The 23825-nt window shown below is 39.4% G+C and overlaps 1 protein-coding gene across 8 annotated transcripts in view; it reads left to right on the top strand.

Moving 5' to 3' along the window:
- The window catches only part of RABGEF1 (RAB guanine nucleotide exchange factor 1), a 62281-nt gene that overhangs the window by 13576 nt on the left and 24880 nt on the right, over window positions 1–23825 (top strand). For 5 of the 8 annotated variants that reach the window (XM_074328485.1, XM_019717610.2, XM_019717609.2 and 2 more), the window contains exons 2-3: window positions 9726–9911; window positions 13319–13485. The exons of 2 other annotated variants lie outside the window; for them this stretch is intronic. In XM_074328485.1, coding sequence (XP_074184586.1) covers window positions 9733–9911; window positions 13319–13485 — 346 coding nt within the window. In that variant the 5' untranslated portion in view covers window positions 9726–9732. Of the gene's footprint in view, window positions 1–4533; window positions 4727–9725; window positions 9912–13318; window positions 13486–23825 lie in introns of those variants that run through there. One more of the 8 variants, XM_074328482.1, reaches the window with a different exon arrangement.

The raw sequence follows: 23825 nt of genomic DNA, 5'->3' as shown, positions 1-23825 counted from the left end.
TTAGATGGTTTCCTAAAGTGGCTGCCCCATTTTACACTCCCACCAGCGGTGTATGAGGGATCCAGTTTTTCCACATCCTTGTCAGCAGTTATTATTTGACTTTTTTAACCTACTGATTATGTAGTGGTATCTTGTGGGTTTGATTTACATTTCCCTGATGACCCATGAAGTCAAACATCTTTTCATGTGCTTATTGACCATTTGTATATCTTCCTTGGAGAAGTGTCTTTTTTCAGATCTTTTACCCATTAAAAAATTAGGTTATTATTATTTTTTAAATTGAGTTACAACAGTTCTTAATATATTCTGGATATAAGTTCTTTATCAGATATATGATTTGCAAATGTTTTCTCCCATTCTGTCTGTTATCTTTTCACTTTCTTGATGAAGTCCTCAGGAGCACAAAAATTTTTGGTTATGATGAAGTACAATTTATCTTTTTTCTTGTTCCTCTTGGCTTTTGATGTCATATCTAAGAATCCTTTGCCAAATTCAAGATCATGTAATTTACCTCCATGTTTTTTTTAATGCTTTGAGGTTTTGCATTTAAGTCTTTGATCCATTTTGAGTTAATTTTTGTATATGCTGTGAGGTAAGGGCCTGACTTGATTCTTTCGCTATCTAGTTGTCCCAGTGCCATTTATTGAAAAGATTCTCCTTTTTTCATTGGATAGTCTAGGCATGCTTGTGGTGACCATAGATATGTGGCTTTATTTCTGGTCTCACAGTTCTATTCCATTGATCCATACGCTTGTACCAGTACCACACTGCTTTGATTATAGCTTTGTGGAGTTTTAAAATTGGAAAGTGTAAGTCTTCCTACTTCTTTTTCAAGATTGTTGACTATTTTGGGTTCCTGTCCTTTTTTGCATTTAGGACTCTTGTGCTTATACTGTGCTTACCTGGAGAATCCAGGATAATCACCCTATTTTAAAGTCAACTGATTAATAACCATAATTATCTGCAAAGTCCTTTTTGCCATGTAATGTAACATAATCACAGGTGTAACACCAGAGAGCAAAGATCATGGGGGTGCAAGGCCTGTGGGGCGTAGATTTATGAAAAGGTGGAGGATGGTAGGAGCAAAAGTTGGACAGAAAGATATGAGTGGAAGTTACAGAAATATTAATTTGTCTGAAATCACATTTCTAGTAAGTGGCAGAGGTGGGATTTGAACGCAGATTTAACTGAGCTTTATGATCGCATGTCCACACCAAACTGGTCTTCATAGACTTACAGCTGCTATTACTGTTTTCATCTAAATATCTGCTGAGCTCTTAGTGTATGCTAATTAGTCTTCACAGCAATCCTGTTGTATTTTTCTAGTTCTAGAACAGTACCTGGACAAGTCTTTGGGGCCAGATAAATAGGCTGTACTGGAATTAGCATAAGGAAAAAGAAAAGAACAATGGGGAATCACGGAATGTGTCTCGGAATCTGAGGGTAGGTAGGCAGCTAAACCTTAGGAAAGAACTGGAACTGAGAAATGGAAACCTCTTAGGACCTAAAGAGTATTTGTCTTCTGCCACTTTTCTCTGCTTCTTGGTATGTATCTGGTTCACTCTGCAGACTGGTTACTGTGTTACTCAGGTCACTGATGGAAGATGGTTATGCTACAACTCCATCGTTTAAGAGAACAGCCCAGACTTAGTCTCATTTCCACAACTTCAGTTTGGGTCACGTATCCACCTCTGGTTTAGTCACCTGTGGCCTTGAAGTGGTAGGTATCCAAACATGGCTTCTGGCAGCATACCCTTGTGGATTGGAATCACAGTTCCCTGAGAAAATGTAGGTTGTTGGCACATGTGCTAGGCAGATGACTCCCTAAAATGCGTAACTTACTGAACTGGTCCCTCTTGGAGTTGAAGAAAGGGACCACAGGATGATAATGGTGAAAGATTAGCTCAGACTCTGAAAATGGTTTCATGGAACTGAGAACTTAGTATAAGTATAGGCCCTAATGATGTCCTTGCCACTTACTACCTTTCCTTTTTTTTTTTTTTTTTTTTTTTTTTAAAGATTTTATTGGGGAACAGTATGTACTTCCAGGCCTTTTTCCAAGTCAAGTTGTTGTCCTTTCAGTCTTAGTTGTGGAGTGCGCAGCTCAGCTCCAGGTCCAGTTGCCGTTTTCTAGTTGCAGGGGCCACCATCCCTTGCAGGAGTCGAACCGACAACCTTGTGGTTGAGAGGATGCGCTCCAACCAACTGAGCCGTCTGGGAGCTCAGCGGCAGCTCAGCTCAAGGTGCCGTGTTCAATCTTAGTTGCAGGGGGCGCTGCCCACCATCCCTTGCGGGACTCGAGGAATTGAACTGGCAACCTTGTGGTTGAGAGCCCACTGGCCCATGTGGGAATCGAACTGGCAGCCTTCGGAGTTAGGAGCATGGAGCTCTAACCGCCTGAGCCACCGGGCCGGCCCCACTGCCTTTCCTTTTTGATTGAACAAATCATAACTTCTCAGTCTCAGTGTCTTCATCTTTATTGTAATAGGAGAACTTAGATGGTCTTTAAAGTTTCTGCAGTTTAACATTCTAGACTCTGTCTAGATTTAGTCTTCCTTTCAACCTCAACCTCCTGTACTAATAAGGGTATTATAGCCTATTATAGCCTATAGTACTGACCTTGGAGGGCTTTAATCTTGTAGAGACAGTAAAGAGTATTTGTAAACTTGCAAGTCTCTCTGCCATGTCTCATTAATTTTTATCGAACCTACCTCCCAAGTGTGTTGCCACCACTACCCTTTCCATTCCCACTGTATTTACCTCTATTATTATAACTTACTATTTTAGTCATCTCTTGATCACTAACCATGTCTCCTGTTCTGCACTTTTCCCCTAATTAATCTAGCCTAGAAATTGTCTCTCAAGTTTTTTTTATTTTTAATTCATACAGTAAAATTGAATTTTGGGAGAGTGTACAGTTCTATGAATTTTAAAATATGTATAGATTTATGTAAACACCTCCATAATCAGAATACACGGTAGTTTTATCATCTCCAACAAACTCTTTTGTGCTATTCCTTTATAGATACCCTCCCCCAATCCTAATTCCTAACAAACACTGATCATACAATATGTAAACTTTCAAAGCTGGCTTTGTTCACTCAGCATAAAGCCTTTGAGATTCATCTAAATTGTTGGGTGTGTCAATACTACCTGCTCCAATTGCCCCGTTTTTGTTTTGCTTTGCTTTGCTTTGCTGAGGAGCATCCATTGCATGGATGTACCACATAGTTTGTTTATCCATTTACTCATTGAAGGATATGCTGGTTGTTTCCTTTTTTTAATGATCCTGAGTAATGCTACGAGAAACATTTGTGTATAGATTTTTGAGTGAACATCAGTTTTATTTCTCTAGAGGAAATAACCAGGAGTGGGAATGCTGGGTCATATGGTAAGTGTATGTTTAACTTTTTATGAAACTATCAAACTGTCTTTCGTGGTGGCTGTACTAGATTTGCATTCTGCTAGGAACGCATGAGGGTTTAGTTGTTCTTTGTGCGTGCTACCACTTGTTACGGTTGGTATTTTTAACATTAGCCATTCTGATAAGTGTATAGTAATAGCTCATGGTGGTTTTAATTTGCATTTCTTGAATGGATGATGATGTTGAACAACTTTTCATGTGCTCATTTGCCATGTTTCAAGAATTGTGGAGAACCTGAGTTTTTGCCCTACTTACAGGTAGCAAGTTAGCCAGCCATAGTTTCGTGGATGCTGGAAGAAGACATGAGGTCCTGAGTTGGAGACAGAGGACTTTATTATTCACAGGATCAACCAAACAAACTTAATTTTGGCATGGGCTACCTTCGCCCCCAAATCCCAAAGCTGTGGAACCCAAGCTTACGGAACTCAAATCTTTTATAGTGGGCAGCAAATAGACCTGTCTGACTTTTGACCTGGAGGGCAACTTTGTATCTGTTGTACTGGACAGTAAACGAACTTGCCCTCTGCTCTGGGGGGAGATAATGATGTGTTTATTGTAAGTATGTTAGTTAGATATTCAGACATCCTTGAAAAGACCTTCTGTTGCAAAGGCCTCTTGTACTAAAATGTGAGAATTATCTCCCAACTGTATATCTTCTTTACATAAGTGTCTTTCAAGCCTTTTGCCTATTTTTTGGTTGGGTGGTTTTACTTACTGTTGGCTTTGGAGCATTCTTCATATATTCTATAGTAGATACATATCCTTTGTCAAATATGTGATTACAAGTATGAACTCTGACAATTAAGTTCACGAACTTAATGATGTTGCTAACCTTTTTTGATATCAGAGGGATTGTTCATTATGAATTTGTACCATTTGGACAAACAGTTAACCAAGTGTACTATTTGGAAGTGCTGAAAAGGCTGCTTGAAAAAGTTAGACGACTTGAACTTTTCACCAACAATTCATGGCTCTTGCATCACGACAATGCACCAGCTCACACAGCACTGTCTGTGAGGGAGTTTTTAGCCAGTAAACAAATAACCGTATTGGAACACCCTCCCTAGTCACCTGATCTGGCCGCCAATGACTTCTTTCTTTACATGAAGATAAAGATAATATTGAAAGGAAGACGTTTTGATGACATTTGGGACATCAAGGGTAATATGACGACAGCTCTGAAGGCCATTCCAGAAAAAGAGTTCCAAAATAGCTTTGAAGGGTAGACTAGGCGCTGGCATCAGTGCATAGCTTCCCAAGGGGAGGACTTCAAAGGTGACCATAGTGATATTCAGCAATGAGGTATGTAGCACTTTTTCTAGGATGAGTTTGCGAACTTAATTGTCAGACCTTCGTATTTTCGCCCAGTTTGTAGTTTGTCTTTTCATTTTCTTAATGCAAATTTTTCAGTTTTGCTGCCAAGTTGGGGCTGTAAGTTCTAGCCCACCTTCTGTGGGCTGTGATTCCAATGTCAGTTCATTTTTCAAAGCCTTTGCAGTACTGTTTCCATCTGTTTCATGTGTCTGCCAGTCTGAAACTTTTGTAGCGGTCTCTGTTAGTTTGAATTTTAGTCTTTGACCCTGAACAGCATCAGATCCATTATGCACAACCTAGAGGTGAGCCCACGGGCTCACTAACAACATTTTCAGGCTGCTTTCTTGAGTTCTCCTTTTCAGTGATTTCTCCGATACCTTTTTTGCTCCCTATGTTCTCATCTTTTGTTTCCTTTGGCCATTAAACTGTGGAGTTAGTTCCCCTACTGTGTCTTGTACACTGTTCTTCCACAACTGTCTGCACATTTGGGGCCAAGAAATGGAGGATAGAAAGTGGGGGGAAATGGATGGTTCCCCTTCCTCAGAGTTTGGCTCCTATAGTCTGTCTTTCCAGCCCCTGTGGCATGTGGTTGCTTGGTTGCTGTGGCTGAAGAGAAGGGGGAAAGACAGTCCAGTGGAGGGATCTTCATATTTTGTCAGTGTTGAGTTCCCTTTCTTCTTCCTTGAGCGAGAGCTAGAGGCATTCTCTCTGTGCCTTGGTGTCTGTTCTGGGTTGGCTCGGGGAGAGACGGTAAACTCCCTGAGTGTGACTCCCTGAATTCTGGTCTTTCCCACTTCTCCCTGTTGCCACTGAGAATCCCCCAAAGTAGTGCTCTGTGCACACTGCCCAGGCTGTCTAGCTGGGCTGAGTCTGTGAGGGCTGCCCCCACAGCAGGTGGCCCTGAGGTCTGTAGTCAGTGTATTTTCTTGTTTTTATTTTTATGCTTGACTTCCTTTTAAGGGTCACCCGGTGCCTGTAGACCTTAATGTTCAGCCAAAGATTGTTGTTTGTTCAGACAAAGAATTTGTGCGCAAATACCTCTAGCCAGTAAGGCTTCCACTTTGGCAAACAGAGCCTGTGCCGTACATAAGGGAGACACGAGAGCCCAGAGATAGAGCTGGTGGCCTGAAGTTTAAGTGCATTCCTTGGCTAACACATCGATCCATTAGCAGAGAGGAAGTGTTATCCATTTTTATACCTGATTTGGGGGGAAGAGGATTTATTGTCCTCCTCACTTCATCCTGCTGGAATACAGAACTTCATCTCTCAAGTTTTTATGTCTTAAAATAGAGATCGTCTCATGATTTCCCCTTTTCAGGAGCTCTCAATGATACTTCATTCTATAGCCGGGAGTTTTTAAAAGCCATCATATTTGACTTCACACCTAACTTCTTCAGTTAACCTCCTATTTATACCACATCGGTTGTGTTCTATATTTGCTTTCCTGTTTCCCAGCTTTTTTTCTCTTCTTCCCATAAACAACTGCCAAACAAGCACAGAGAAAAGTGCTTTACAACATTACTCCACAGCACGTATTCAAGAAACTCACATGTCCAGACAAAATGAAGTCCTGTATCTTGGGGATACTACCATAATTTTTATTTATTTATTTATTTATTTGTTTTATTATTATTAGTTTCAGGTGTACAAAACAATGTACCAGTTAGACATTTACACCCCTCACAAAGTGACAACCCCCCTCCCCCAATCTGCCACCCCTCTGCCATTGCGCACAGCCGCCACAGTTCCACTCACCCCTTTCCCTGCGCTGCACTCCACAGCCTGTGATTATACATGTATATGTATTAAACCACAATCGACACCCATCACTACTCAGCTTCAGCTTCAGGTGCACACCGCAGCGGTCAGGCACCCACACTGTCCCTGAGGTGGTCTCCCCAGTAAGACAAGTGTCCATCGGATACCCTACAACATCTTTACAACATTACTGACTATACACCCCAAACTGTCCTCTGTATCCCCATGGCAATTCTGTGGTTACCAATTGTACCTTCTAATCCCCTCACCCTCTCCCCCATCTCCACCCCCTCCCATCTATGAAGAGACATTTTTCTAAAGATGACATACAGATGGCAAACAGACATATGAAAAAATGCTCAGCCTCACTAATCATTAGAGAAATGCAAATAAAAACTACAATGAGATACCACCTCACCCCAGTCAGAATGGCTGTCATAATTTAACTCAATCATTTACTGTGCCAACGGTGTGCACAGAACTGAGCTAGATGCCATTGTTAATACACTCGACAGAACATATCCTTGCCCCCCAGAAGCTCCTGAGCAAAAAAGCAGGCATACTGAACAATGCAGGAAGATACAGTGCTATGAAACTGGGTGGGGAGTGGTGGAAAAGGCAAAGTAATTCTGACTTAAGGAGTATGGAGAGACCGTGGGGTGGGGGGCATGTAGCCCTCAAAGAGCCTTGAGTTAAAAATTACAGGGTCTGGAAGAAGTGACACAAAAGAGGACATTCCAGACTGGAAGAATATCTTTTACAAAAAGATATGCCTGTTTTTTTTTGTTCGTGAGCTTCTAGGGGGCAAGGATATGTTCTATCGAGTGTATTAACAATGGCATCTAGCTCAGTTCTTTGCGCACTGTTGGCACAGTAAATGTATGAGTTAAATTATGGTAGTATCCCCAAGATACAGGATTTCATTTTGTCTGGACATGTGAGTTTCTTGAATACGTGCTGTGGAGTGCCACTTTTCTCTCTGCTTGTTTGTCATTTTATTTGTTTATGGGAAGAAGAATGAGGACCGTTTCTTTTTACGAATTTTATTAAATGGAAATTGTTAGGTAGCAATTTATAATACAATCCTGATGCCATGAACAAATAAGGTATAATATAGTAGAAAAGAAAACAGACTTTGGAACTTGTTAAGGTATTATTTCAAATTTTTACTCTAACATGTATGAACTCAGACAGGTACCTGACCTCTTCAAGCTTTGTTTATTCCTTTGCTTTGATGAATAAATGATTATATTTTGTAAGTACTTGACACAGTAGGTTTTCTGCAACTGTTTATGCTTCTGTCCAAATCACTATTGTTTAGTCCTGTATACTAGCAGAGAGAAAGCCCCTGTTTTTCAGAGCTCATAGGTGGTTCTTCCTCACTCCCTTAATGACTATAACATAGTAGCAGCAGGAAAAAAATAAGGATTGGTAAAATGAGTCATCCTAACAAGATTGGTAGGATCCAGTTAATTGCTAGAGATAAAGACTACCTGAATGCCTTTAACTTGCCAAGTAAAGAAAGAATCTTGTTAGAAAATAAGTTTTCAGAACATCCAAATTATTTTGCTGACAGTCTAAAAAGGGAATAACTGAAAATTTCTCTGGTTTCATAGTCAACTTAAGACCTATTTTTAAATTGGTTTCTCCTTGTTATTCAGATGACTTTCTGACTTTATAACTTACATAAGTCCTCAAATTTGTATCAAATCTTAAAGGAAAGCTTATTCACTGTCCAGATAGAGGCTGAGTAGAAAACAGCGGCGTCTCCATATGCAATCCAAAATACACGTTAGCACGTTGGCACCATACTGAAAGCAGATCCCACCTAGACGGGATGCTTCTAGTCTAGGTGGGAGGAAGTCAAACAGAAATGATTCTTTATAATGAATCAGAATAGGTATAACTGATTCCTAAATAAGCAGTGTTATGAAAATGGAGGCTCAAAGTTAATTCTGGGTGAAAGGAAGCTCATGGGAAACGTCAGTGAAGAGATGGCCCTTAAAATGAGCTTTCAATAGTGAATTATCTTTGAAAAGTATAGGAAAGAATTCTAGGCTGAGGCACAAACATGCATGATTTGTTTGGGAGACGGTCATAATGATTGAGCATTACTGTGCTCAGGGATATGAGTTTGGGCAAGTAGATTGGGGACAATGTAGTACCAGGATTTGGAAGCTCATCTAGTTTTGAATCCCTTCTCTGTTGCTTGTTTTTAATAGAGTTTACATACTTTGAAAATTTCTCAGAACCTCAATTTTCACATCTAATGAAATGGAGATAATGTCTACCTTTTGTTTTTTTTGGTTTTTTGCAAGAGATAATTATATCAAGTACCCATCACACTATTAGGTATGTAGTGAGGGTGGCAAATAGTAGGCTCATGTTTATTTCTCCTAGGCTGCTGAGGGCCTTGAATGTCATCTCAAAGAGTTTAGATAATTCTAATCGTTTAATTACACTCACTTTCTTGGTAAATATTAAATGTTTTATATGAGACAAAGTATTCGCTTTTATATCACTGTTGATTGTTTCCTTTTCTTTCTTTTTTTTTTGGGGGGTGGTGGATATTGAGAAGCAGTGTGTTTTTCCAGGATCCATCAGCTCCATGTCAAGTCATTGTTTCCAATCTAGTTGAAGAGTGCCCAGCTCAGCTCCAAGTCAAGTCGTCGTTTTCAGTTTAGTTGTGGCCCATGTGGGAATCGAACTGGCAACCTTGGTGTTATGAGCACTGCGCTCCAGCCACTAAGCCATCCGGCCACCCTATTGTTTCCTTTTCTGTGTAGAAGTTTTTGAGTTTGATGTAGTCCCATTTGTCCATTTTTGCTTTTGTTGCTTGTGCTTCTGGTATATTATCTAAGAAATTGTTGTCAATTTCATGAAGTTTTTCTCCTCTGTTTTCTTCTGGGAGTTTTATAGTTTCATGTCTTACGTTTAGGTCTTTAATCCAATATTAGAACTTTCATAAAGTATTTGTTGTATTATTGGCAGGAATACGTCTTTTCTTAATGACTGTGTCAGGAATTTGCTGTATTTAAACTTTCTTTTTTCCTCCCTCTCTCTCTCACTTCCTCCCTCCGTTTTCTTCCTTCCCTACCTTTCTCCCTCCTTCTTTTCCTACCTCCACTATAGTTTGAAGATATGTACTCATTTTTTTGGTTCTTAATTGCCGTGCTGATAGCATAATTCATTTTCAACAACATTTTCTTGTTTGTTACTTGGTTGGCAGGAAGAAGATGAGCCTTAAGTCTGAACGCCGAGGAATTCATGTGGATCAGTCAGAACTTCTGTGCAAGAAAGGATGTGGTTACTACGGCAACCCTGCTTGGCAGGGTTTTTGTTCCAAGTGCTGGAGGGAGGAGTACCACAAAGCCAGGCAGAAGCAGATTCAGGAGGATTGGGAACTGGCAGAGCGGTAAAAAGATTTAACTAGGGGTGGCATAACTGTGTTATACTGGATACATAGTTCTGTCGCTGTCAGCATATATTTTTCTCTTCTGTTTTGAGCTATCAGCAAGTCTGCTTAATATAAAGAGAAATGGATTCCTGCCCTCTTCTCTGTCAACATTTAATGAATACGAGGTGTGATCAAACAACACAGAAAATGTTTAAATTTTTTTAAAAAATTACAGTAAAAGGCACATTGCCATTCATTTCCCTCAAAATACTTCCCCTTGCTTCCAACACACTTATTCCATCATTCTTGCCACTTTCTGAAGCAGCTCTGGAAGTCCTCTTTCGTGCCGTGAGTTTGTGCTGTCATTGCTGCCTCGATATCCTGAATCATTTTGACTTTGGGGAAGAGCCAGAAGTCGCACGGTGCCAGATTCAGTGAATAAGGTGGATGAGGACACACTGTAATGTTTTTAGTTGAGAGGAATTGCCGTACCAGAAATGATGTGTGACATGAAGCCTTTCCGTTGTAATCACAAAAGACGGTGAATGTTGCTGTCAAGTGCCATCCAATGGAAAGTCAGGGATCTTCAATACAGGAAGTGGCACATCGAACCTTAGTAACAAGTTTCAATTTGTTCAGTGCATTCAGTTGGGTGTGAGCTACAGTTGAGAGAAGGTGTGTTTTCAAGTGTGCCGTAAATCATCCTCCATCGTGACAGTGTTCCGTGTCACACATCACTTCTGGTGCAGCAATTTCTGTCAAAAACATTACGGGGCCAGCTCGGTGGCTCAGGCAATTGGAGCTCTGTGCTCCTAACTCCGAAGGCTGCCGGTTTGATTCCCACATGGGCCAGTGGGCTCTCAACCACAAGGTTGCCAGTTTGATTCCTTGAGTCCCGCAAGGGATGGTGAGCTGCGCCCCCTGCAACTAGCAATGGCAACTGAACCTGGAGCTGAGCTGCGCCCTCCACAACTAAGACTGAAAGGACAACAACTTGAAGCTGAACGGCACCCTCCACAACTAAGATTGAAAGGACAACTTGACTTGGAAAAAAAGTTCTGGAAGTACACACTGTTCCCCAATAAAGTCCTGTTCCCCTTCCCCAATAAAATCTAAAAAACAACAACAACAAAAAACGTGACAGTGTGTCCTCATCCACCTTATTCACCAGATCTGGCACCGTGTGGCTTCTGGCTCTTCCCCAAAGTCAGAATGGTTCAGGACATTGATTTGAGGCAGCCATGACAGCACAACTGAAGACACTCACGAAAGAGGACTTCCAGAACTGCTTCAGAAAGTGGCAAGAACAATGGGATAAGTGTGTTCAAAGCGAGGGGGAATATTTTGAGGGGGATTAATGGCAATGTGTCTTTTACTGTAATAATTTTTTTTTTAATTTAAACATTCACCATATTGTTTAATCACACCTTGTAGCTTTCAGTGATTTCTTCATTTTCTCTCTGTCTTACCTTTTAATTATTTTGTTTTTGGGATGTGTTAGTCTTAGTTCTTTAATATAAGCAATAAGCTCCTTAGAGTAGCAGGACAGAGATAGACGTACTTCATGTTGGGGGTTAAATGAGTAACATATATATGATGTACATGGCTCTCGTCAAGCATTGTTTTCCTCATCTTGTGGATATATCCAGCATGGCATCTGGCACAGTCATAAACATATGAGAGTAGAAATCTGTTGATGTGTATATGTAGTCCTTGCATTATGAAAATTTAATTTTTCCTGAATGGGGTTTGTAGGCCAAAAGTATTATTTGATAAGTTTGAATTATCCAGAAATATGATTATGATAAAAATTAGAAGATGGAATAGCTGGTGTGCATAGGAACTAATAAAATGCCATGAATAATGTTAATCCTTTGCCATAGCATCCTAGAAACTAAAACTTCTCAATTAAAGAAAGTCAAACTGAACTCTTTGCTAGTTTTTTATATCTAATCAACCACATTTGTTGAGTGACTTCTTTGCCAGCTTCTATGGTGAACTCAGAGAATTACAAAGTGCACTCACTGCTCTCAGTGACTCCACCGTCAGTCAAGGAGAGAAAATACAGACATAGAACATTAATTATTTCCTCAGGTTTCCCACTGCACTCCTAATATTCTCAGTAGCTGGTCCTATTTCATAAAGTAGAGGCTACTGGGTATGAATTCCCTTAGCTTTCTCCCGTCTCCATATCAAAATGTACCAATATCTTTATATTAAATTCTGTTTTGCCTCAGGGAAAGATGTGTCCTTGTCTGGTCTCAGACTACACCTCTCCCTGTGATTTTGTTGGTTTATTACTCCTTCTAGTTGTGACCTCGCTTGAGGTTTCCTATAGTACAATTTCTCAAATTTGCACAGATATGAAAATCACCCGGAAATCTTGTAGAATGATGGCTGGACCTCAGCCTCAGAGTCTCTGACTTTATTTGTTTAGGAGTAAGACCTCCAAACTTGCAGTTGCAACAAGTTCCTAGGTGACAGTGCTGCTGCTGTCTGATAATTCTTGTTCTGTAGGCAGCCTTTGAGTTTTGTCATATAGACCGCAAATTCCGCAGGTCCAAGGCCAAATCTATTGCTTTTATTCCCTCTGATCCCCACTCCCCATTTTTTCCTGATCTTCTTTCTGTATCAGTTAACAGAACTGTTTCAGTTGGCTAAAAAACACTGGAGTCATGGTTAATTTCTCCTTCACCTCCCACACTGTCTGCAGCTACGAGCAGGTTCTACTTATTTCAGCTTAGAGAAGTCTTGAATTTCACTCTCTCCTATATTTTCTAGGTCCTTATTTTCTCTCTCTTAAATCTTTATAATATATTCTGAATTATTGTCCCTATCTCTAGTCTCTCTGCCCCTCATCCAGCCTCATCATCCATCACACCATCAGTGCTCTGACTGCACCGAACTTGGTTTGTAACAAGAACCACTTGCCTTCACATTTGTAATTCCTTCTTCCTGCAATACCCTTTCACTTGGCAGAATCCTGTTCATCCTTTAAGACAGACCTAAATGTCACCGTTGTGAAACCTCTGGGACTCCTCCAGCAGACTCAGTTCTTTCCTGTGTTCTTCAGCACTTGGGTTTTACTCTCTACTGTAGGAACTGTCACATTATATTGTAATTTATTTACCTTTTTCTGTCTTCCAGCCTTGAGCTTGTTGGGGAAAATTTGGACTAGACTTTATTTTTCTTATGTAACCCTAGTAGAATTGCTAAATGAATGTGCTCTACAGAGTAGGCCCCTGTAACAGCCTGTAGTAGCATGTAGGGTAGTTACAGTATCACGGACCTCAGACCTACTTGGTGTATTTAGCCTCTAGTTCTGAAAATTTTAGATCCTTCTCGATTCGTTGAGTGATAACCTTTAGACACAAGGAAAACTTGGAGAATATCTAGGTCATTCTTAATCCCCTCTTGCATTACAGACTGCAGCGGGAGGAGGAGGAGGCCTTTGCTAGCAGTCAGAGCGGCCAAGCGGCCCCGTCCCTCACATTTTCCAAGTTTGAAGAAAAGAAAACCAATGAGAAGACCCGCAAGGTCACCACCGTGAAGAGGTTCTTCAGCGCTTCATCCAGGGTTGGATCAAAGAAGGGTGATTTTCTGAGTCTCTTTTTCCTTCTGTGCTCAGATGAGGTACAGAGTAGATCCACGATGCATGTGGGCTCAGCTTTTTAATTTCTGTAAAATTAGAGACTATCAGTTCAGATTGAGACTGATATTTGGTTGAAGGGTCAGACAATATATGAAACCAAAAATGTTTATGGTTGGAGGACATTGTGTTTTACAGAAGCTTGTTTACTTGGATAGGAGGAATAAAGAGAATTGAAATACATACTTTTTAAATAAAATTCATTCCCATCTAAGTGGCTATCTTTGTGGATGTTTTCCTTTTTGTGCCTTTAACTTTTGGATCCTGGTTTATTCTCCTTTGTATAGTATCCTCACCATCCATACCTTATCAGAATGGCTGTTTCTAGGCTTGAAGTCATCTAAGGAGGCAGTTTTCTGAGCGTTTGTTTGAGAGACAGCTTGTATCTTGAGGAAGTGTGGAGGAACATATAGGAAACATGTTGAGTGAACGTTTAGGGAAAAGGCTCACTTTGGGTTTTTAGAGGGGTAAATGTGACCCATGGTATGTATTTTCTGGTGCATAGGTTTGTATGTACTTGACCTTATTCATCCTGTTTTTTTAAATGCCATGTAACCAGCAAAAGGATTATCACTGAAGTCACACTTGTTCTACCAGTGAGCAGACAAGCTAGTTGACGTGGCCTAGCAGGAAGCAAGAAAGAATGTCTGTCGTTAGAGCTCAGTCTCTAAACCTTTATGTTTGTAATCAGTTCTGCAGTGAATTTGGAGTGGTGAGGGAGACTGGACCCGGTGCTGATGGCTAATGGAAGAGCTGTTTTCTTGGAGCCCATGTCTCACCACCAGGCCCCCCCACCTGACCTAGTTGTCATGAGGTTTTCTGGTCTGCCCAAAGGCAGGGAAATAAATCACCCCTTAAGATCTTTGCTGGTCTTTCAGATTTAATGACTATTCTTGTTTTGTTTTATTTAAAAGGAATGCTTGCTTATAACCAAACACAGCATTTCTCTCTAATAAATGCAAACCTTTAAATAATCTTTTTGTTCAAGTGATTAATTTGAAGTTGTTTCTTGGTTGGTTGTTACGTGTAGCAGTTTTCTCTCCTGCAGTAAGAAGGGAAAATAATCAGTATCTGTTAGAGATTAAATTAAGAATGTGTTTGGCTCATGATTTATTTATTAGGAGGTGGTATAAAAGGTGGTTAAGAACGTAAGCTGGTTTGAGTCTGAGCTTTGCAGTTTACTAGCTGTGTGACTGGGAGCAAGCTAATCTCTTTAAGCCCTGTGTGTTCTGAGGGACAGTAATTCTTACAGAGACATGTCTTGGAGATTAAATGAGTTGATGTGTCTAAAGAGTTTAGCATAGTACCTGACACATATTGTAAGTCTCTACTAAGTGTTAGCTATTTGAAAATACGTATGTTGTTTTTCTGGGAGAATATCTCTGCTAGTAAGCAGCTCAAGGGTACTGATCAAAGCCATTCATTTCTTTTTAGCTTAAATTCTGTTTCCTGCTTTGGGAAAGTCTCACTAACCTTAGGCATTTATGATACATGGTGAAATGGTATATGACAAAAGATGAAGTAATAAACAAGTTATAAAACCATCAGTTCTAACTGCGCTACAAATGATAGCATGAAAGCCCGTAAAGGTTAACTAATTTCCCCAAGGTCATGTAATGAGCTGATGAGTTAGAACTCAGGCCTCCTAACTCCTGATTCAGTTTTTTTTCCATGATATCCCTTGACCTCAGTATGTGTGTGTGTATCTTTATATCTGTATTTACATCTATATAGGTATACAGTGAGGTTTCTGTTACTGACGTGCATGATAGTCACGCACTTTCACTGACCATCCTGGGCAGTTTTGAAAAATGTCCTAAGAACTCTGACAATGTGCATCGAATGATAGAAAGATTTGTACTTTAAAAGAAACAATTCCAAGTTATTTTTATTTTAAAACTTTTATACGGAAGATTTCTTAGGTTTTTTTCTTTTCTTTTAAAATGATAGATTTTTACTTTAGGTTTTTTATCTTTACCTGTTTTTTGTTTGTTTGTTTGTTTTGTTTTTTGTCTATAGAAAGTATAGTGAGGATAAAGACCTCAAAGAGTTGAAAAACTCAATGTGTCTGTATGGATGCAAAGAGAATGCTGTTGGTTCTTTCTTTCGCGTGTTGCTTATGTAACAGATGAACGTGGCATTTCAGACTGATTGGCCCTTGCACGTGGATAAAGTTGGCCCATACTAAATGCAGTGTTAGTTTATTGGGTCTAGACTAACACAGACCTATGTGTTCTGTCTTCTTTATGTTACTTTATTAATACCTGATCCTGCCTTGCTCTTGATATTTTACTTACTTTTATTGTTAGCACAGAAGGAAGCTCTTAAATCAGGGCAGCTTGGTAATAAACAGAACACAGATAACCTTCCTTAGGGTTGAAGACTATTTTAATAAGAGTTGGATGCCCCTGAAGAAAAGGCAAATGGAACAGCTTGACTGTAAAATTCAGTTTACTTACAGTTTTCTAATCCCCAAAGTAAGGTCAAGTGATCTATAGCTTAACAAAGTAAATCACACTTGCTCATACATTCAAAATGTCTTTTTTTTCAAAGCGCCCAAATACATATTATCCCCCTGAGTAGAATTTTGTGTACATCTTTTACAAATTAATCTAAAGGCTGTGCTCCTAGAATTAAAATACTAATCCTCTACCCAGGTCTTAGGTTCTAATACTGTTTTTCACTAAAGTGAACTAGGGTTCCTTGGAGAAATGACTGATTCTAGGGCTGGAGAGGGTAAGAGGTCCCCTCCAGAATGGTAGGGATAGGCCAAAGACCCAGAAGCCAGCTTGAATGTAGTTATGTAAAAGAACATCCTTGTTATTAGGAAAGACTCATATTAAGGGGTAGAGAGGATGGTATATACAATCCACTCTGGAAAACATTTAGAAGAAATAATAGTTATGTAGCAAAATCTTAAAATTTTGTGAATCTGGGTAAAGGGTATAAAGGAATCTTTTGTCAATCTTGTAGCTTTTCTGTAGATAAGAAGTTATTTTAAAGTAAGATTAAAAAAATAAAAATAAAACTATAATCTTGCAGCATTCAATGCTATCCCAAGACCAGAATTGCAGATGCTGATTAAGTAGAAGCATGGTGTTAATCACATTGTTTAAAGGATTACTAATGAATTATTACTTTAATCATCAGGGTCTGTTTGGTGCTCACATGACACTGAGGTGACACTTCCCAACCTGAATTTGGAACAGATTTTATAACTGTGCCTGTTTTTACAATCATTTTGCAAGTACAGTCAGCTTGGTTGCCTTTTCTTGTTTACTCCAAAGATTATTTATCTGGGAAAATAACTTTTTACAATGTATCAAATAGAATGCACTTGGAAAATGATCAGTTTCTGACTTTCATTGATAAGGACAATGAGAAATTTTCCTTGGCAGTAAGTATGTGGTGCCTTTTATTATCTAACATCACTGGGTGTCCAATAATTCAGTCCTGTTCTGTCACAAACTACCCAGAGTCAACACAGATCCCACAGGTAAGGGCTCGGTTCCACAAGACTTCCCCCACTTCAGACAACAGTCAAAGCTCCCAGGACCCGGGGGGTACCCATAATTCTGAGCAGCCAGCTATAAATTGAGGGTTCCCACAGCCCTCTCCTTGGGTTTGATAATTTGTTCGAATGACTCATAGAACTCAGGAAAATAACTTTATTTACTCTACTGGTTTATTATAAAGAACACAACTCAGGAACAGCCAAATAGAAGAGATGCACGGGACAAGGTAGGAGGGCTGCCAAGCCTCCATGCCCTCCCTCTCTGGGCATGCCACTCTCCCAGCACCTGGTGTGTTCCCCAAGATGGAAGCTCCCTGAACCTGTCATTTAAGGGTGTCTATGGAAGCTTCATTTTGTGGGCATGATTGATTAAATCATTGGCCACTGGTGATTAAAAGTCTCCATTTCCTCTCCCCTCCCCAAAGCCAGAGGTCAAGGGTGGGACAGGACTGAGAGTCCCACCGCCTAATCCCTTGGTTGTTCCTCTGGTGCCCAGCCCCTTCTAGACAGCCCTGAAGCTTTCCAGGACCCAGCTAGAGTCACCTCATTAGCATAAACTCAGATATGGAAGAAGTCTTGTTAGGAATAAAAAAAGAGGCTCCTGTCATCCTTATCACTCAAGAAATTTCAAGGGTTTTAGGAGCTGTTTCAGGAACCCGGGGAAAAGACCAAATATATGTTTCTTATTGTACTACAGACTGTCTGCCTTTTAGTCTATATTGTGTAACTGTAGTCGGAACTACTGAACTGTCCTTACATTGTTTGGATTATCTGAGAAATGTAAATTTTTTGACATTGAGATAAAAAATGTCTTTTCAGTGCTGGGAATGGTGTTAATCGTCTTTATTATATGATCATGTTCTTTTTTTGATACTGACATTTTCAGGTTGTCTTTACTCTGATGACTATTCTTCAAGTACAATTAGTGAAGATTTTGCTTCTACAGGTTTATTTTGTATATTAAAGATTTAATTTAATGTGTGCTCTGCCTTGCATACAGCCTTATGTAGTAGGTGTTCAACTGATACTTGTTGATTGATTTAAATAGGAATAAGTAGATGCTGTACTAATAGGAGGGATATGATGGTGTAGTTGTGAAGACCGTGGGCTTGGGAATCAAACAGACCCATCGTCAGATCAGCTCCTCCTCTGACTTGCCCTTGGGACTTGAGGCACACAGTGACTTCCCCTCTCACCTCAGTGCGTTCATGGCTAAAAGTGGAAAACATTGATTATTTCATATTGTTTCAGGATCTAACAACATTTTCAGGGATTAATGAGGATGCGTAGTAAAAAACAGTGCCATGTAGAAAATTCTCATTGGATGATAGCTATAAGTATTATTATAAGCAAGATCATATGTTCTGCTGGGAAGATTTTTTTTTTTAATTAAAGTTTATTGGGGTGACAATTATTGGTAAAGTTACATAGATTTCAGGCATACAATTCTCCAATACATCATCTATATTTCACATTGTGTGTTCACCACCCAGAGTCATTTCTCTTTCCATCACCATATATTAGACCCCATTTATCCTCTTCTAGAGCCCCACTCCCCCCTTACCCTCTGGTAACCCCTAAACTATTGTCTGTGTCTATGAGTTTTTGTTCCTTCATTTGTTTGTCTTGTTCTTTTGTTGTTTTCGGTTTTATATACCACATATCAGTGAAATCATGTGGTTCTCTGCTTTTTCTGACTTATTTCGCTTAGAATTATAATCTCAAGATCCATCCATGTTGTCACAAATGCTCCTATTTCATCTTTTCTTACCGCTGAATAATATTCCATTGTGTATATATACCACAACTTCTTTATCCATTCATCTATCGAAGGACACTTTGGTTGTTTCCATTCTTGGCCACCGTATACAAAGCTGCAATGAACATTGGAGCACACGTGTCTTTATGTATAAATGTTTTCAGATTTTTTGGGTAGATACCCAGGAGAGGGATTGCTGGGTCATATGGCAATTCTATTTGTAATTTTTTGAGGAACATCCACACTGCCTTCCATAGCAGCTGCACCAGTCTGCATTCCCACCAACAGTGTATGAGGGTTCCTTTTTCTCCACAGCCTCTCCAACACTTGTTACTATTTGTCTTGTTGATGATATCCATTCTGACTGGGGTGTGGTGATACCTCATTGTGGTTTTTATTTGCGTTTCTCTGATGATTAGTGATGTTGAGCATTTTTTCATATGTCTATTTGCCATTTGTATGTCCTCTTTGGAGAAATGTCTCTTCAGGTCCTCTGCCCATTTTTCAATTGGGTTGTTTTTTTGTTGTTAAGTTGTATGAGTTCCTTGTGTATTTTGGATATTAGCCCCTTATAGGAGGTGCTGTTTGCAAAAATCTTCTCCCATTCAGTTGGTTGCCTCTTTATTTTGTCGATGGTTTCTTTTGCTGTGCAGAAGCTTTTAAGTTTGATATAGTCCCATTCGTTTATTTTAGCTTTTATGGGAAGATATTTTTAAAGCTGTGTTTAGATTGAGGAATGGAAAGCTTGATAATCATGGCAGACGGGCTGTCCTTGAAATACAAGCTTTGTTTCTTTGTTAAAAACAAGATTTTAAATTGTAGAGCAAACGGTTGCCCATTTGGGTCCTAGCCAAAATGTAATGCATATGAAATTGTTCCTTTTGCGTACACCCTTCTGAATGCCCATTGACTGTTCAAAACTACGTCACCCTTTTCCTGTTACATGAATTGTGTCTCTCTCCTTTTCTACTCTCTAATCCAAGCTTTCATTCTGTTATTAAGGGTTGGTTTTCTAGGAAGGTCAGAGAAGAATGGTTGTTGATTTTAGTAATTTGTACTAATTCATAACTAGTGAATAGAATTAATCTTGACTAACCTTTTTTTTGGTATTTTTAAGGTTTTTTTGAGAGCTGTTTTAGGTTCATAGTGAAATTAAGAGGAAGGTACGGAGATTTCCCATCTAGCCCCGCCTCCTACACATGCAGCCTCCCCACTACCAGCACCCCGACCTGAGGGGTGCATTTGTTACAATCAATGAACCTACACTGACTCGTCATCCTCACCCAAAGTCATAATTTACATTAGGGTTCACTCTTGGTGATGTACATTCTGTGGGTTTAGACAAATGTATCCACCATTATAGTATCAAACAGAGTATCTTCAACTTACATTTTATGTTCATGTACATTTTGAAAGAGGATTTTTAAACATCCAACTTGTCCATCTTTGGGGAAAAGGATTTGCTGGGGGCAGAAGGAGGAGCGTGCACAAGTAAAGCGATGAGGGGTGGTCAGAGCTCCCGCCCTTGATTGGGTTGCAGGTCTCCAGAGTCCGAGACTGGTGTTCCTTCGAAGGTGTGCAGGCCTATCTTTGGCCTCAGGAGGCAGCTGTAGCATAAAGAGCTCGGGCTCTGAAGTGAAGTCACAGAGACCTGGGTTCAAACTTCAGCCTTTACCACTTAAATAACTGCAACATTATGCAAGTTACTTAACATCTTTAAGCCTCAGCTTCCTCATTTGTAAACGTCATAAAAGTACTACTTCACAGAGTTGTGAGGATTATACAGAAAGCATTGGAAAAGTGCTTAGCACATCAGAAACATTTGATGTACGTAAACTTATTATTTTGTCGGATTGAATATGTATTTCATTTTTGTTTAGGGGAATATTCTATAAATGTCAGTTAGATCAAGTTGGTTGATAGCATTGTTCAAGTATTCTGCCTATGGATACTTTTTATCAGTTACTAAGAAAGGAGTATTAAATTCTCCAAATAAAATTGTGGATTTTTTATTTCTTCTTTCTGTTCTAGCAATTTTTGCTTCATATGTTTTGAAGCTGTGTTATTAGTTGCATACACATTTAGGATTGCTGTTTCTTAAAGAATTAACCCCTTTTTCATTATGAAATGCCCCTCTTCATCCTTGGTGATGCTTTGTGTTCTGAAATGTACTTCGTCTGATATTGATAAGGTTACTTCAGCTCTTTTTGATTGTTTGGATGATACATCCTTTTCATTTCTTTAGTTTTTCACACATCTCTGTGTTTACACTTAAAGTGGATTTCTTATAGACAGCAGATACGTGGATCTGGTTTGTTTTTGTTTGTTTTTTTAAGATTTTTTTTTATTGGGGAAGGAACAGGACTTTATTGGGGAACAGTGTGTACTTCCAGGACTTTTCCCAAGTCAAGTTGTTATCCTTTCAATCTTAGTTGTGGAGGGCACAGCTCAGCTCCAGGTCCAGTTGCCATTGTTAGTTGCAGGGGGCACAGCCCACCATCCCTTGTGAGAGTTGAGGAATCAAACCGGCAACCTTGTGGTTGAGAAGACGCGCTCCAGCCAACTGAGCCATCCGGGAGCTCAGCGGCAGCTCAGCTCAAGGTGCCGTGTTCAATCTTAGTTGCCGGGGGGCGCAACCCACCATCCCTTGCGAGAGTCGAGGAGTTGAACCGGCAACCTTGTGGTTGAGAGCCCACTGACCCATGTGGGAATCGAACCGGCAGCCTTCGGAGTTAGAAGCATGGAGCTCCAACCGCCTGAGCCACCGCGCCGGCCTATGGATCTGGTTTTTATCTAATCTGACAACCCCTGACTTTTAATTGGACTGTTTAGACTACTTAATGCGATTTTTTTATAAGATGGGGCTTAAATTTACCATCTTGTTCTTTGTTTTCTATTTATCTCATCTGTATTTAGTTCTTTTTCTCTTTTCCTGACTTATTTTTGATAGACTATTTTTTATGATTATATCTTTATCTCCACTATGGCTTCTTAGCTCCTTCCTTCCTTCTTTCTTCCCTCCCTTCCTGCCTTCCTCCCTTCCTGCCTTCCTCCCTTCCTGCCTTCCTTCCTTCCTTCCTTCCTTCCATCCATCCATCCATGATCTGGAGTTTACAAAATACATCTTTATCTACTCTACTTTTAAATAATGTTATACCACTTTACATATAAGAATGTTACCAACAGTATTCTTATATATTTTTCTTCCTATCTATCCTTTGTTGTCCTACATTTTACTTCTCTACATATGACATAAATCCCACAATCCATTATTATTGCTTTAGCTTCAAACAGTTAATTATCTTTTAAATAAATTTTTAAGTGATAAAATGTCTTCTCTATCTGCCCACATATTGGCCATTGCTGATGCTCTTTGTTCCTGGCTGTTCAGAAAATGAATTTCTCTCAGCCATGTGTGCTCTGGGGATTGTTCTGCCTGCTCCTTTACCCAGTGGGTTAGTTTTCTCACATGCGCAGCACGCAGAGACTGAAGGAATTCCTTTGCAGTTACCTGGAGTTTTTTCCGTGCAGCCCCATCCTCTCTGTATTTTGCCACGCCTATTCTAGTGACTTTGGCTTCCCTGCGCTCTAAATTCTGTTTCCCCAAGTCAGCACATTGGCTAAGCTCTGTTTGAGTTGCCTCTCCCTGAACCATGGCCTAAAAACTCTCCCATCAGTGAACTGGGGCACTTGTAGCACTTACCACGTTTATCCTCTTCTTGTAGGGGTTTCTCTCCCATCTGCCTATTTTTCAGTGTCTAAAAACCATTATTTGTTATATGGTTCTTGTCTGCTTTTCTAGTTGTTTAAGGCAGTAGGGGAATTCCAATCATGTTATTCCAACATGACTGGGAGTGGAATTATCAGATTGACTGAAGGATTAAATTTCAAGTATTAAAGAACTTTTTCTAGTCACACAGGATGTCAAATACAGTTTTTGGTTCTCCATATCGATAAACAATGTTTCAGAAAAGATGCTGCAAGTTTTTGTTTTGAGTTAAATTGTAACTGATTTATTTATTTGCTTAAAAACAATAGGTGGTACATCAAAATGGCTCAAAAATGAAAGGTATATAGTCCCTCAAATCATCTAGTTTCCAACGACTACCACCATCCTTCCCCACATTCAGACAACCTTTGTTATTAGTTTCTTCTGTATCCTTCTGTGCTTTTGTTTTCATTTGTAAATACATATTTTCTTATCCCAGTTCTCCTGTTTTACATAAACAATAGCACACTACACATACCCTGCTTTTTTTACTTAGCAATACATTTAAGAACTCTTTCCTTATCCGTACATGAAAAGCATAGTTTTTAATTTTAAAATGATGTGATATTGCATTTTTGGATTAAACCATAATTTATTTAGTCCTTTAGTCACCGTTTTGTGCCATTTCAGTTTTTTGCATTAAAATGATTAGCCTTGTACATATTTTATTTCGTACATGTGCAAAATTATAAGTAGAAAATTTCTGACAAATGGATTGTTTGGTCATAAGATAAATGTATTTTTAATTTTGATGGTTATCACCAGATTGCATTCCATTGCAGTTATGTCATTTATGCTCCCACTTCCGTAGCTGGAGAGTGCCCCCTGTCCCCGTGTCCTCATCAACATCAAATTCAGATTTTTGCCTATTAATTTTTTAAATGGCATCTCATGCAAGTATTAATATGCATATTTGTTAACATGAGTGAGATTGAACATATTTCCTATGTTTAAGATCCGTCTGTGTTTCCTTTCTGTCTACTGTTCGTATTTTTTACCCACTTTCATATTGAACTATTGGATTTTCTTCTCTATTTATAGGAGTCAAAAAATACATTAGGGAGAGTAGCCGTTTGTCGGTGATGTAATATACAAACATTTTTTTCCAGTTTGTTGTCTGACTTGACTGATAGTATTTTTAACCATACATACAGTGTTTTTGTGTACTTTTTTTCCTTTTATTTTTTTCTCTTAATGTGATTGAATTCTTTAAGGGCTTTTACATTTTGAATCACAGTTAG

The sequence above is a fragment of the Rhinolophus sinicus genome, linkage group LG03, assembly GCF_036562045.2.
Source record: "Rhinolophus sinicus isolate RSC01 linkage group LG03, ASM3656204v1, whole genome shotgun sequence".
Lineage (NCBI taxonomy): Eukaryota > Metazoa > Chordata > Mammalia > Chiroptera > Rhinolophidae > Rhinolophus > Rhinolophus sinicus.
This window is presented reverse-complemented; position numbering and strand designations above follow the sequence as displayed.